This window comes from Scylla paramamosain, chromosome 44, assembly GCF_035594125.1.
Source record: "Scylla paramamosain isolate STU-SP2022 chromosome 44, ASM3559412v1, whole genome shotgun sequence".
NCBI lineage: Eukaryota > Metazoa > Arthropoda > Malacostraca > Decapoda > Portunidae > Scylla > Scylla paramamosain.
The window spans coordinates 2092034-2107098 of NC_087194.1; the positions used below are offsets into that span (position 1 = coordinate 2092034).

At 43.5% G+C, this 15065-nt stretch overlaps 1 protein-coding gene across 7 annotated transcripts; it reads right to left on the bottom strand.

Moving 5' to 3' along the window:
• Window positions 1-13050, bottom strand: LOC135093843 (cysteine-rich protein 2-binding protein-like). 7 transcript variants are annotated; one of them, XM_063993409.1, is made up of 14 exons: window positions 12512-12685; window positions 11239-11360; window positions 10591-10817; window positions 10065-10205; window positions 9381-9609; window positions 9015-9248; window positions 8586-8863; window positions 6827-6943; window positions 6108-6273; window positions 5626-5744; window positions 4613-4818; window positions 4037-4218; window positions 3154-3234; window positions 1-166 (listed from the first exon to the last, which is right to left on the bottom strand). In XM_063993409.1, exons 2-14 carry the CDS (start codon window positions 11251-11253, stop codon window positions 80-82), a joined length of 2082 nt encoding a protein of 693 aa, XP_063849479.1. In that variant the 5' UTR covers window positions 11254-11360; window positions 12512-12685; the 3' UTR covers window positions 1-79. The 7 variants fall into 7 exon arrangements, with proteins under 7 accessions (XP_063849479.1, XP_063849477.1, XP_063849478.1 ...); XM_063993407.1 differs by lacking the exons at window positions 1-166; window positions 12512-12685 and adding an exon at window positions 13030-13050 and having other exon boundaries at window positions 2632-3234; XM_063993408.1 differs by lacking the exons at window positions 1-166; window positions 12512-12685 and adding an exon at window positions 12692-12854 and having other exon boundaries at window positions 2632-3234.
• Window positions 13051-15065: the final 2015 nt, after the last annotated feature.

Genomic DNA, 15065 nt, shown 5'->3' on the forward strand with positions numbered 1-15065 from the left:
TCAGTTTCCTTAATTTATTCATTATTTACTTCTTCAGGTGGCCAGATAAAAAGGGTCTTTCTTGATGACGAGGAGGCCTTCAGACTAGCTGTGAAGGAGTCTCTACAACTGAAGGCTCTGGCAGACATGGGCAGGCAGCTGGACCAGGAGGAGGAGGAGGAGGAGTCTGTGGCAGGGGAGGAGGAGAAGGAGTCTGTAAGAGTGAGAGAAGGAGACAAGGCAATTCCAAGTCAACAGGATATCTTAGTAAGTCCTTCTCTCATTACTATTGTTATTATTATCATCATCATTTTGTTTAATATGTTTTTTTGTTTTTTTTCATAGTTTGAGTCTTATCCAAATAGACAGTCTTTCCTATGTTTGTTGCTCTACTCTCCTCCACACACCACCCCCAGGCCTTCCACAATCTTCCCACTGGTCTCCTTGTCATGTCCTCCTCCACACACCACCCCCAGGCCTTCCACAATCTTTCCACTGGTCTCCTTGTCATGTCCTCCTCCACACACCATCCCCAAGCCTTCCACAGCCTTCCCACTGGTTTTCACTCCTATAATTAAATAATCCTCAAGTGCTTAGAGTAAAAAGACAAAACAAAAATAAAAATAAGACTGCTTCTCTCACTCACTCCAACAGTCAAGTAATCGTAAAGTGATGAATCAAAATACGGAGAGTAAAGACACCAATTATCGAACGCACCCCCCCACAGGAACCCTCGCCAAGCCTCATTCGCTCTCAGGTACCAGATGAAAGCCCTGTCAAGCTCCCTAACCTCCGCCCAGCCCACACCAGCCCCGGCCCAGCCCTGACAAGCCCCAGAGCTCCGAGTGTGACCCCAAGGAAGGTGCGGCACAGTGTAAAGAGGAAGATAATTCAAGATAAAGAGGAAGAGAAGGAGGTCGGAAAGAAGGAAGAGGAGATTGTGGAAGGGTCTAAGAGGAGGAGGAAGGATATGAAGGAGGAGAAGGAGGAGGAGGAGGAGATGGCATCCTTTGTCTCAGCCCTAGAGGAGGTGGAGGAAAAAGTCTCTCCGAGGAAAGATGGAGAGAAAAAAACTAAAAGAGCACCATTTTATGAGAGGTATATATTTTGTTTTTCTCTCTTCTTCTTTGTCTTCCTTTATTTTTTCATCTCTTTATCTTTCTTTTTAATTTCCTCGTCTCTATATCAGTTTTTTTCTTTCATCTAATTCTTGTTCTTCTCTTGTCTTCATCTTTTAACTTCTTGTCTCACCTAATCTTTTCCTTTCTTTTTAATTTTTCCTCATCTTTTCTTTTTTTTTTTTTTTTCTGTCTCATTCCTCTTTTGTTTCATGACATTATGAAAGTACAACATAACAACCAGCATTTGCACATTTTTCTCTTCTCTCACCTCTCACATCTCCATTTCATTACTTCTCTCTCTCTGCAAAGCTTCCCTTTTTCTCACACCTCCCTTTCACCACTCTTCCTCTTCTTCCGCAGCTTCGACATTCTCCCGCAGAAGGAGGAGGAGGTCAAGTTTGCCCATCAGGGGGAGGTGGTGAGGAAAAGGGCGGCCAGGAAACAGCTGGAGGGATGGTCGTGTAAACAGTGCCAAGAATTTTATGAAAAGGCTGGAAACACGACACAGGAAGTAAAGGTTTGTGTGTGTGTGTGTGTGTGTGTGTGTGTGTGTGTGTGTGTGTGTGATGCAGTAAGTATATCATGATTCATTTAACATAAGTATTTAATAATTTCTTCCTCTTGCTTTTTTTTTTTGCAGTTTTCTTTTCTTTCTATCTATCTTTCTTGTTTTCCTAACATTCTATTCATCTATCTTTCTGTATTTTCCTTCCTTTCTCATTCTTTTTTCTTAACTTCCATCCTTTCTTTTTATCTTTCTTTCTTCTTTTTTTTGTTTTCTTACCCTCTCCTTTTCCTTCCATAATTTCATTCTCTATATCTTAATTATGCATCCCTCCCTGCCACTACAGGAAATGATGAACAAGTGCTCTCGTCATCGCAGTAAATATAAGCCGCTCTCAAATACACCAGAAGGATTTTGGAACCCATTCTTCGATGACTGAACCTTCTGGTGTGTGTTTGTGTGTGGGAGAGAAGTGTGGGGAAAATCAATAAATGTGCTATTTTTAAGTTTGTGTGTGATTGTTCTTGTGTGTGTGTGTGTGTGTGTGTGTGTAAGAGGGAAATGAAGTGCAAGGAAGGTTATCTTTGTGTTAAAAATATATATTGTTATTTTTGTTCATGATTGTGCTTTTAATTTCCTGTGACATCTAGTGTTTGTGTCGTGTCTGGTTGGAAATGCAAGGGACAAGAGCGATGACTAACATTTAATTTTCTCTTGGTGCCACACTCCACACTGGGCCACTTTCCTGTTTATTCAGTCACTAGTCTTCCTTCCACCCAAACCTTTATCACTTCAACTTTAAAAATGTTCTCAAAATTGCAAACCTAATTTACTTTTCAAACTTCCAGCCTATGAAATTGTTGACTGTTCTGTTATATTTATGCTGTCAGGATCATAATAGCTTCTCAACCCTCTCATCTCTTTTATAATACTGAAAACCTTCCCTTTCTACTGGTAACAATTAATACTTCAAAAAAAGTGCTCCTAAGGTATTCCATAGAGAGAGAGAGTAGTAAAAAGCAAAACTATTTCGAACTGTTTTATTTAAAGAGTTACAATATGTTCTGCCAAGCCAATCATTCTCTCTCTCTCTCTCTCTCTCTCTCTCTCTCTCTCTCTCTCTCTCTCTCTCTCTCTCTCTCTCTCTCTCTCTCTCTCTCTCTCTCTCTCTCTCTCTCTCTCTCTCTCTCTCAAGTGTTAACTGTCATTCATCATTTTGTCTAAAGAGTAATGAAGAAAATAAGATAAAGAAAAGAGGAAGAAGAAAAGGAAGGAATAATAATAGGAAATAATAAGAAAAAGAAGACAGAAAAGAAGGAAAGAAGAGGAAGAAGAAAGGGAAGGAATAGTGAATAAGAAAAGAATAAAACAACGAAAAGAAGAAGAGGAAAGAGAAAGGGAAGAAATGATAAGGCACTCCCACACACACACACACACACACACACACACACACATTCACCTCCTGAGCCTCATATACATGGCATGCTTACACTCTGGACTGTCATGGGGAAGGTACTTGTCATAGAAATTTGATAGAAACTCCTCTACCTTGAACCCAAACTGCTGGTACAGGATGAGTGCTGGATTGGTCGCCGACACGTGTAGGGTCACATCCTTCCCGGGGCAGGTCTGTGGAGGTCAAGCGGGGTCACAATGCTGATACAAGGTTCACTAGGTCATTGATTCAAGGTTCTGGTTATGCTAATTGCCTGCTTTCCCTCCCATGGCCTCGCTGCATAACACTTTCTACTTTCTCTCACTTCTATTTGGTCCACCTCTCTAGGGCATGAGTTAACCAGTATTCTCAGTCTCATTACTTTTTCTGGTAAATTCTCGAACTCCCTGCCTGCTTCTGTATTTCCTCCTTCCTCTGTACACCTCTCTAATGTAAGAGTTAACCAGTATTCTCAATCTTTCATCCCTTTTTCTGGTAAACTCTGGAACTCCCTGCCTGCTTCTGTATTCCCTCCTTCCTCTGTCCACCTCCCTAATACAAGGGTTAACCAGTATTCTCAGTCTTTCATCCCTTTTCTGGTAAACTCTGGACTCCCTGCCTGCTTCTGTATTTCCTCCTTCCTGTGACTTGAGCTCTTTCAGGAGGGAGGTTTCAAGACACTTATCTTTCAATTTTGAATGACCTTTTGACCTTTGTTTAGGGACTGGCACCCTGGCAAACTTCTTTTTTTCACTTTGTTGCCCTTGGTCAGTGGCTCTCTTAAGAAAATAAAAAAGAACATACACACACACATTATTATTATCATTATTATTATTATTTTACTGACCACAACAGAATACACAGCCATAAAACAAAAAGATACAATACTAAACTCATTTAACATGCTAATCAAAATAACCATTAAGAAATAAACCAAATAAAAGATAACTGATAAAAATAACCTACACACACACACACACACACACACACACATACCTGAATGAGATGGTAGAGAACGAAAGATGCAATGCCGACCCTCCTCCACTCCGGGTGCACCAGCAGGTAGGACAGGTATGCCTCATTGTAGCCCGTGTCTGGCACCACCACGCCAAACCCCACCACCAGCCGCCGGTACAGCACTACGCAGGTGTGGTCCGGGTACTGCAGCACTTCCGACACTGTGCAGGAAGGGGGAAGGAACGAGTGTGGTATCTAAGGTGGCTTTCCTCACCTAATGCAGACACTAAACATCCAGTAAAGGGGAACATACATAAATAAACAGTGCAAATCAAGGCTGCCACAAACTGAGGACCTTCTGTAACTAAGCCAAGAGTACACTGTTGCCTGGAAACTTAAGAAACAATAGACAATAAACAATATTACTCCTTTCACTGGTAAATGACATCTTTATTTATTCAGAACCATCTCTAACCTGTTTTCTGTTCTGCCGCTCTCGAACAAACTTTAGTAAAAACGCCAAAAACTACTTTCATTCCTTTTCTTTTGTATTTTCATAAAGACTTCAAATACTGGTGCTGTGAACTGCTACATATCACACTTTAATACACTTACAGTCAATGCCAGGCCAGAAAAAGTGTCTAGCCAGCTGGTTCATGGGTGGAATGTGTCTGGCTGTCACGTAGCAGTAGTCGATGGGTGCCGGGGGGGGAGCCACCCAACCTGCCTCCTGCTGGTGGTGGCGGGACACAACCTCTCGCAATAGTTGCAGTTTGAGTGGCAGGCAGTCGTGGTCGCGTCGGATGAATGGTTTGAGGTACCTGGATATGTGTGGGTGTGTAAAGAAAATAAGGGAAGCTGCAAGAAGTCATTAGGCCTATACGTGGCAGTCCCTTTATGAAATGTACCTAAATATTTCCACCTGTCATCCCCATCCATGTGCCTAATCTTCTTTTAAAGCTCCCTAATGACTCAGCACTAACGACCTGATTACTGAGTCCATCCCATTCATTCACAACTCTGTTTCAGAACTAAATGCATAAATAGCTACATAGTGTTTTTCAAATGTGTGATTATATATATTACATTAAAGAAAGAGAGGAGAAAGTGAATGGGTGATACAAGAAAATATAAAAAAAAAAGAAAAATGACACAAGAAAATATAAAAGAAAGAGAGAAATTAAAAAGATTAACAGACAATACAAGGAAACGTTACAAAAACAAAGAATAAGAGAAAGAAAATCAGAAGATTAATAGACAAGGAAAAAAAAATAGAAAAATAACACAAGGAATTACTATCTAACACAGGGAAACATCAGATGAGCAAATCACAGAAGAAAGAGAAAAAAATTAAAGAAAAGAAGGAAATATGAAAGAGAGAAAAGAGGAAAAAATTAATAAACAATACAAGGAAGAAAACATTAAACAAATAACACAAGGAAATACTGAGTCCATATATCATAGGGAAACATTAGAGGAAAACGAACCAGAGAAGAAAGAGAGGAAAAATTAGAAGAAAGAGAGGAAAAATTAAGACAATTGAGAAAATATATAAAAAAAAAAAAAAAATTAATCTATCACAGGAAAACAGAGGTGGTGAGGTGACACAGGTGCGGCGAGGGGCTGACCTGAGGGTGTAAGGGCTGTGGATGAGGGCAGGGGGGCCGTCACTGCCAAAGGAGCTGCCGAGACGCGCTGCAAAGCTTATGTTATGTTCCTCTGCCATCCCCTGCTGCTGTCCTGCCATCTGGAGCATTGGAGGGCAGTGAGCAGAGACACACACACACACACACACACACACACACACACACACACACACACACACACACATAGATACATACATACATACAAGGTAAAAATTCTTGTTTATTTCTGTCATCTTTTGTCAGAATGAAAGGGGTTAATTAAAAGGTTAATATTATATGAGCAGGTAAACACAGATAGACACAAGTAAACACAGATAGGCACAGGTAAACACAGATAACACAGGTAAACAAATGGAAACACCTCAATGGGATTTTTTTTCTCCTCTTTTTTGTTTCCCTTAGCCAGTGACCTTACATAAATAAAAGGTAAACACACACACACACACACACACACATATACACACCTGAAATCTGTCGAGAATTCTGGTGTTTGAGATGGTCAGTGGAGTGTTCACCTTTCCATCTTGCTCCATCCGCTCTCTCCTGCTCCGGATCTGCCTGTATATCCGCCAGTACTCCACCTCCTGGTCCACATTGAACACCGGCAACCCATGCTCCACCTTCTGGTTCCTTGAAATTGGAGGGAAGTGGATTAGATTTGTTGTTTCTCTGTGTGTGCTTTTCTGAGTTTTGATTTATTTGATTCTTGTTATTTTGGATTTTTGTTTTTGTTTATTTATTTATTTATTTTTTTTTTTTTTTTGGTGGAGATAAAAATAAGTCACTTGTTATAATTTTCTATTTATTTATTTATCTATTTTTTGAGAATTGTCACATACCATAATTTTTTTTTTTTTTGGGTGTTAAATTAAGACATTTCATAATTTTGCTGTATAATTTAGGATTTTTTTCAGGAAACTTAAGACAATAAGCTTGATACTTCACCACAGCTTCACACACAGCCTTTCCCTGAGTGAAAGGGAAGAAGATAAGCTTAACTTCACCAAAGCTTCACAAACTGCCAAGGAATGAGTGAAAAGGAAGAAGATAAGTTTACTCGTAATTTCACCAAAGCTTCACAAACTGCCCAGGAAATGAATGAAAGAATAAGCTTAATTTCACCACTAAAGCTTCACACACAGCCTTTGAATGAGTGAACGGGAAGACAATAAGCTTTACTCACCTGACGATCAACTTTCTCCGGAGTCTGTGCAGGTGAGGGGGGAGGGGATGAGGTGCGCTGAGCCTCTCCAGGTGCCGCAGCAGACCCTTCTCCTCGTAGCGGCTCAGACGGCGGAGGCTGGAAAGTTAGGAGAGGCACACATCAGTCAACATTGCGGCCCTTCTTCAGGTATGTCTGGTAACACTGCAATCCCCCTTCAGGTATGTTTGGTAACGCTGCAATCCCCCTTCAGGTATGTTTGGTAATGCTGCAATCCCCCTTCAGGTATGTTTGGTAATGCTGCAATCCCCCTTCAGGCATGTTTGGTAACGCTGCAATCCTCCTTCAGGCATGTTTGGTAACGCTGCAATCCCTCTTTAGGTATGTTTGGTAACACTGCAGAGAGAGATTTCTGTGTGTTGCTGATAGCCAGTCTTCAATGGAGTCCCAGTACAAATGGTGTGTTTTCTCTCTCTCTCTCTCTCTCTCTTGTAATGGGTAATGAAATGTGTGTGTATGTGTGTGATAATAATAATAATAATAATAATAATAATAATAATAATAATAATAATAATAATAATAATAATTAATGCTATGACAAAAATAATTCACCAGGACACTAATTATATAACACCAATGTACTGTGTTATACTATACAAATGTACAGTACACAATACAAACTGTGCACTGTAGTAAAGGAAAACACTGTACAGATTATAGAACACCCTTATAAAGACTGCCCAGGGAACAACAACAACAACAACAACAACAACAACAACAACAACAACAACACATTGGAAAGCAGCAAACACAAAAAGAAGAATACCTGTACTTTATTACCGCAACAAACACAGTAATAACAAACAATATGTACAGTAATTACATGTGAAGTGTTGGTGTACAGGTGACAATGATGAGGTGATGTTAAATGTTTTGTCTGACTCCTCACTTGCACTGCTGAGGGTGAAGGGATGTCAATAATTACACGGTCTTCATCTGACGTAGGTTCATGCGCAGGGGATCAGACAGGCTCAGACACGTGGATGGGACAGGCTCACACACAGGGGATCAGACGTGTGGAGGCACTAGGAATGGGACGTGTGGAGGTGCAGGGGATGGGACGTGTGGAGGAGCTGAGGGTGGGACAGGGGTGGAGGGAGTAGGCATCTGCTGTCACTGGAAGAGCCTGGTTATTGGCAACTGTGGGTGATGCTTCTTCATCTCTTTTAGCATCGCCTTGTAGGGTGCCGGTGCCTGGCCCACACATGATTGGCATTTTAGTGGCCTGACCATGGAGGGGTCATGGTTGTACATTGTGGATTTGAGGGATGATCCAATCTTTCTGACGTCCACCAAAGTCTCCAGCGTCAGATCTTCCTGTCGTGGTTCAGCATTGGCTTCACCACTCTCCTCTTCCTCCTCCTCACTTGCCAACTGAATCAGCAGTGTGTGTGTATTATATATATATGTACGTATGTATGTATGCATGCTTGGGTGAGTGACAATTGCAAGGTAAGCGATCACACTGTTGTTTGTTGAGTGGCAACCTTCCTGGCTGGCGTGGGGGTCTTAGGTGCGGCCCACACCACATAAAAGTGGGCATGGCTTGTGTCAGCGGTGCCCGGCAGTTGCCAGTCTGTCACCGTCACCAAACAAAACAATTCCATGGGCGCGGTAACAGCTGTGTACGTCAGTGTGAGGGTTAACCAGTGTCCCTCTTAGATAAAACAATAAATAAATAAAAATAAGAGTAAATAATAGTAAAGAAAATGACACTTACTTTTTCCCAGTGTAGTTGGTGACTTTTGAATCCCAGTGGAGCATAAGTGGGGGAGTGGAGGAAGGCGGAGGAAAGAGAGAAGGACGCATTTCCCTTCCATTCCTCATCTCGACTCCTCCTCCTCCTCTTAAGTCTTCCTCTTCATACTCAGCATTATCAAGTTCCTCTTCCTCTTCTTTTATTTCATCTACAATCACGTTTTCTTCACTCTCCATTGCCTCAAAGATTTCCTCCTCAATTGCTTCCTCTTTCACTGTCACTTCCTCCTTTATGTCCTCCTGTTGAAAGGCATGACGTGAGAGACAGAGACAGAGACAGAGAGAGAGAGAGAGACTGAACTCAAACCAAGCATATAAACATAAGAAAAACCGTAAGAACCCTAGACCAAAAAACCTCAACACACACACACACACACACACACACACTCACCTCTGTCCTGTCATGCGTCACTCCAGCCTCCCTGCCCTGGTCCTCCCATTCCAGCAGTGCCTCAGGGGGCCGGCACTGCTGCATGAGAAGGCCCTTCTCAGTGAACCAGGCTGCCTCAGGGGGCGCACTCCACTCCTCCCCTCCCTCCTGTGGTTCACATTTCATTGGTAGTGGTGCTGGTGGTGGTGGTGGTGATGATGGTGGTGGTGATGGGGGTGGTGCTTCCTCAGGGTTCTGTTGGGTAAAGCATTGTGAGGGGTCTCTCTCTCTCTCTCTCTCTCTCTCTCTCTCTGTCAAAGCAACTTACAGACAAAAAATGAGAGGAAAACAATGCGCCCTCTCTCTCTCTCTCTCTCTCTCTCTCACCTCCACAGGCAGGCCATCAGGCAGTGCTCCCCTCTGCCCACTGCCCCCCTTGTTCCCCAGGTCTCCCCTTTGGGCGGCAGCAAGGAGCTGGGCAGGGGGCGCTACATTCACCAGCCGGTACCACCCTGCTTCCCCCAGCACCCCTATGCCACTCTGGAAGTACCGGGGGTGGTGCGACATTCTGGTGCTTGTTGCTATCAATATCTTCTTCTTCTTCCCCTTGTTACGCCTGTGTGGGAAGAGAGAGTGAGAGGGGAGAGGGGCAGGTAATGGTATGTTGTGTTTTTTTCAAAGGCTACATAAAGGGCAAAAAAAAAGGTCAATCAAAGGTCAAGAGATCATCAAAACTGCAGGATGTGTCTTGAAGCCTCCCTCCTGACAGCTCAAGTCACAGGAAGGACGGAATACAGAAGCAGGCAGGGAGTTCCAGAGTTTACCAGAAAAGGGACAAATGACTGAGAGTATCGGTGAACTCTTGCATTGGAGAGGCGGACAGAATAGTGATGAGAGAGAAAGTAGATCATGTGCAGGGAGGTCATGGGAGGAAGGGAAGCAAGCAGTTAAAAGATAGCAACAGAACTAACACTGCGGCAATGAGAGAGAGGCAGAAGACAGTGAGAGAAGAGTTAAGATGAAAAGCCTTTGATCCCACTACTACTACTACTACTACAAACAGTCACTTACTTGCTGGACACCTCAATCTCCTTCCAGTAATTGTTAAGGAGTGCGTGTGCGATGTGGATCTTCCAGTGATAGAAACCAAGCTTGGGTGTGTATTTCTCAGTCATGTGGATGTTGTACAGGGTTAGCATCAGCATTTGGAGGCTGCGGGGGGGGAGACAAGGCACGGAGACGTCACACAGGCAGGTAAGTACTTCGGTTTGTATTCTTAATATTTATACGGCTATATTCGTCTTTTGGTGCCTGAGCTGTGTGAAAAATTTAGTCAGCATGGGTAGAGTAAGGGAGAATAAATGATTGCTTTTTTATATCTTATAGGCTTTAGTATAGAAATGTGTGAAAAGTTAAAGGGGATTATGGGAAACTATGTCTGGCAGTGAAGGGATTGGGTAGGCTGTAGTGGAGGAGGAGGAGGAGGAGGAGGAGGAGGAGGAGGAGGAGGAGGAGGAGGAGGAGGAATGTTATCTTAGCACATCTTTTCATCTCCTGACAGCACCAGCCCCTGTTCCTGTCCCCTGCCACCACTCACTCTGTCATGTTCGCCCTCTGCACAGTCTCCACCCCATCAGGGCTGCAGACGGCACACGTCACCAGGAAGAAGTTGTCCCCCAACAGGTTGGTCTGTGGCGGTCCCCCCTTCAGGCAGGCCAGGTGCAGGGGGCGCCGACACAGGCCACACGACACCAGCTCCTGCGGCTGCCCCTCGGAGGACGCCCCGCAGTACACACACGGGCCACAGCTCATGTTGGGTGTGTACTATGGTGTTGGGGGGGGGGGGGCAAGGGATGTGTTATCTATGCTACACTGTGTTTGCGATGCTTAAAATATTACATTGCTCTCTACATCATTACATCTTCACTATGCTGCACTGTTTGCTGTACTTAAGATATTACGCTTCTCGACATCATTACATCTTCACTATGCTACATCATGTGCTGAACTTAACACATTATTTGCTTTTGTATTTCCTTCTTCCTATGACTTCAACTCTTTCAGTAGGGACACCTCAGAGTAATTCCCTAGCTTTTGTTAATCTTACTGGCTGTTCTTTAGGGACTGGCACCTCAGTGGGCCTTTTTAATATAAATCTTGTTAGCCTTGGCCAGTGTCTCTCTTGTTCAGGGAAAGGAGAGGCTTCTGTCATGCTACTATGAGAAGGAACAGCAGCGAAACTCACAGCTGGTGGTCGCATTGTGGCAGCAGCGGCAGCAACAGCAGCAGCAGCAGCAACAGCAGCAGCAGGGTCACTCACCCACACTGGTGCACATCAGGGAGACGGGCTGGCAGTGACCACAATGGCTGGTGAGGATAAACATAGTTCTTATTAAGTTAATTATTCATGTATGACAATTTTTGTATGATGCAGTGTAAGAGTATCTGCCCCCCCCCCTCTCTCTCTCTCTCTCTCTCTCTCTCTCTCTCTCTCTCTCTCTCTCTCTCTCCCATAAAAATCTAGAGTTTATGGCACTTGTGGAGAACTGGGGTCCCTGGTGGCTGAATCCTGGCCTGCTGGTGTGAGCTGTCAGTTATGCATTTGTTGCAGTGTTACCATGATGGGCGAGAGAGGCTGCCAGGTAATGCTGTTAAACACTTTTTTTTTATCTACTTAATTTATCTATTTTATTCTCACTCAGACATTCCCACCACAATCTCTACTACACTATCACGTTCCCTTCCACTTTCCACCGTCCACTTCTTCCACACTGACACCCAAACACTCTACCACAACTTCTAATGGACTCTAAAACCATATCTGAAACATGAAAAAAACTTATTTTTACCTAAGTAACGAGACAGGCACCGTGTGTGTGTGTATGGTATTAACACACACACACACACACACACACACACACGTGCTGCAACGCAATATAAACAGCACGCTGGAATCATGAAACAAAATGAGACGTCTTCTGCGCACGAGGTACAGAGAACACGAGGACAGCAGCAGGCACTCACAGACCTACACGTGACACTCCCTACATTCTTGCCTGGTGGACTTCCCAAACCCCAACCATCCCAGGAGGGGGTCCACGGACGCCACACACTGCTGATGCGCTAGTCCAAGTTGTTAGGAATGTACAAAAATAACGGACTATGACGTAATGACTGGAAAGTGCATCATAGCCAGAAGAGATTGACATCAGAATAACTAGTGAGACACGGTGAAGGGGTGAGGACAGTGATATGGATGCAATTTGCTGGATTAGTAATGATTATACAGTAGATCTTCAAGGTGACGAGACAAAGCTGATTTAAATGATACCAAAGTTGTGATAGATACAACGGAGTCAGGCAAGGCGTTCCAAATTGCTGTGCATCTTAAAATGAAGAATTGTTAGCGTGTATCAAGATAAGACCATGCGTGGGCAATTTTTAGGTGGTGTCCCCCACTGCCTCATCTCTTCCCTAATGAATGAAGTACCATTACAGAGTGTATTCCACTCATTTACTGCTTGGTGTTGAGGGCTGCGATGATCCTATGGGGTTGAGGCAGTGCAGGTTGCTGTTGCTGGTTAGGACCACTTGGATGGTTACGTAGAGAAGACAAGCAATTAAAGAGAGAACAGAATACGTTATTATACTTCAGCGTTGTGCAGCCGAGACGGAGGCGGGTGAGGGCAATATCTAACCCGCGGGACTTCCTCCTTGTACACGGCTGTGGAGAGGAACCACTGCGGCACTGGCCTATGGCTGTGCTGCGGGAGGCGTTATTGAGTGTGTCGTCCCTGGCAGAAGGGCAGGCAAGTTCGGGAAAATCGGGAGATAAGGCGTTTAGCGGAGGAGAGCGGGAGAGGGTGGGGGGGGACAATGTTTACATCAGTGAGGCCATCTTGGCCGCAGCATCAGCGCTCTCGTTGCCGCGAATGCCTGAGTGTGATGGTGCCCACTGAAGAGTGATTTTCCAGCCTTAACCAAGATACAAAAGAGCATGCACCATTCCATACTGCAAACCAACATACTAACGCACACATTACACCGTATCCCTCCAAGCGAGCCTCGTGGTATGGACTATGGGATTTGTGATGCGGAGCCAGACGCATCACGTCACGGTGACAGTGTGACGTAACCATACGTGACGCTAAGCAAACCCCCACACACGTGTTGTACAGTGAGCAGTCATCACCATATGGGCATAATTTAGCTGTTCCATGATTGCCAAGATTATCCATACTATTTAACAAAGTAATTAATAACTTTGTAAAGGTCCATTGTAGGAGCAGCTTATAACTTCCCCACTGGAGGTAACCATGTAGGAATGCCCTCAACTAACCACTGACTACTCCTTCCTACATCTGCAGGGTGAGGTGAGGATGAATATTTCTATTATAATATTTTTTTTCCGGAGGAATATTACAAATCCCTGAAACACAGTAGGAAAAGCATCCTAAATTCCGATGAAACCATGATAAAGAAATAATAAATAAATAAATAAACTTAGAAAACCACTTCCATTGCAGCCTTTGGAAAGAATACTATAGAGTAGGTGCGCGCAGAAGGGTTGAAGAATATGGTCTTATGTGTGAAGCAAACATGAAAACTACAGGAGCGTTACTGGAGCCCCACGCGTCACCACAACAATATACTGGTGACATGACTGTAGTGAGAACCGGAAGTTGAATATACCAGACAGCTACGTAAGGTCACATACCATTATAATTAATCTATAATGATAATAATAATGATAATAATAATAATAATAATAATAATAATAATAATAATAATAATAATAATAATCTATAATAATAATAAATTCATTAGTCTCATTTCGAAAGCACCATGTTATTGTTGTAAAAAAAAAAAGATTGCATGATTTTGATTCGAAAGAGAAATGTTATGAATATGAAGATAAAATTGAAGGTAAAGGAAATAATGATGATGAGAGAGAGAGAGAGAGAGAGAGAGAGAGAGAGAGAGAGAGAGAGAGAGAGAGAGAGAGAGAGAGAGAGAGATAACGGTCGCGTTCCCAGCTATAGTGTCATTCTCTCCCAGCCTACAACAGCTGTGTCCGCCTCACACTTCTCCCCTTATTTGCATCTAGCTCCTGGGCCGCGTCTGGCCTTCCCTCGCGCCAAAAATATGGACATTAAGGCCTGAGAAACTGTCCCAGCCTCTTTCCCGCCAAAAACGCAGGTGATATTCAGTTTACGCGCCAAAATCGCCCCGTTCCTTCTCCCTTTCGCTGCCTCGACCAATCACAGAGCTGCTGCACTGCCCCACCTTACGGCTCCACCAATCACGTGGTAGTAAAAATCCTCCCGCGTTATGGCTCGACCAATCACCTGGCGACCCTGCGATGCTTCTTTCCTTTGTCATGCAAATGTGGATCTTAAGAAGCTGGGCCGCAGAGGTGAATTATGGCTGTCTTAACCGCGCCGTTGCAACTTAAGACTCTGAAAAATACTTAGGAATAAATATCAACCTTACGTAACAAGAATTTAAGGGTCAAAGTACTGTGCCAATGCTGGGATGAAAGAGTGATGAGCGGGAAAAAATATATACATAAAAGAAATACAAAAGAAGAGAATCGCAGGGAAATAGATGGAAAACAACGATGATAATGATGAAAATAAGAGTTTACGAATAAATTGTAGGCCTGTTTCCACTTGGGCCTCTTAGGAAAATTAGCTTGCATCTTTATTTACATGGAAGGGTGGGAGGAAGATGAGAATGATAGGAAGAAGAAGAGGATAAAAAGGGAAAACAAAAAAAGATGAAACGAAAAGAAAATGAGAAGATAGAGGAAGAGGAAAGAGGACTAAGAGAGAGAGAGAGAGAGAGAGAGAGAGAGAGAGAGAGAGAGAGAGAGAGAGAGAGAGAGAGAGAGAGAGAGAGAGAGGAAAAGAAGAGGAAGAGAAACAGAGAGAAAAGTGGAGGAGAAGAAAGTAAAGGGAGAGGAAAGAAGAGGAGGAGGAAGAGGAGGAGGAGGAGGAAAAATGACATAATTAAGACGACGAACTAAGAATTGTGTTAAATCGAAGGAGGAAAGAGGTGGAAGAAATTGAG

Bases quoted from the DNA above. Each gene is read 5' to 3' on its own strand.
- LOC135093843 (XM_063993407.1), bottom strand. The intron at 4,819-5,625 runs GTCAGCCCCTCG...ACACATATCCAG, and splicing joins CACAGCCCTTACACCCTCAG to GTACCTCAAACCATTCATCC. The intron at 4,219-4,612 runs GTAAGTGTATTA...CTTCCTGCACAG, and splicing joins TTTCTGGCCTGGCATTGACT to TGTCGGAAGTGCTGCAGTAC.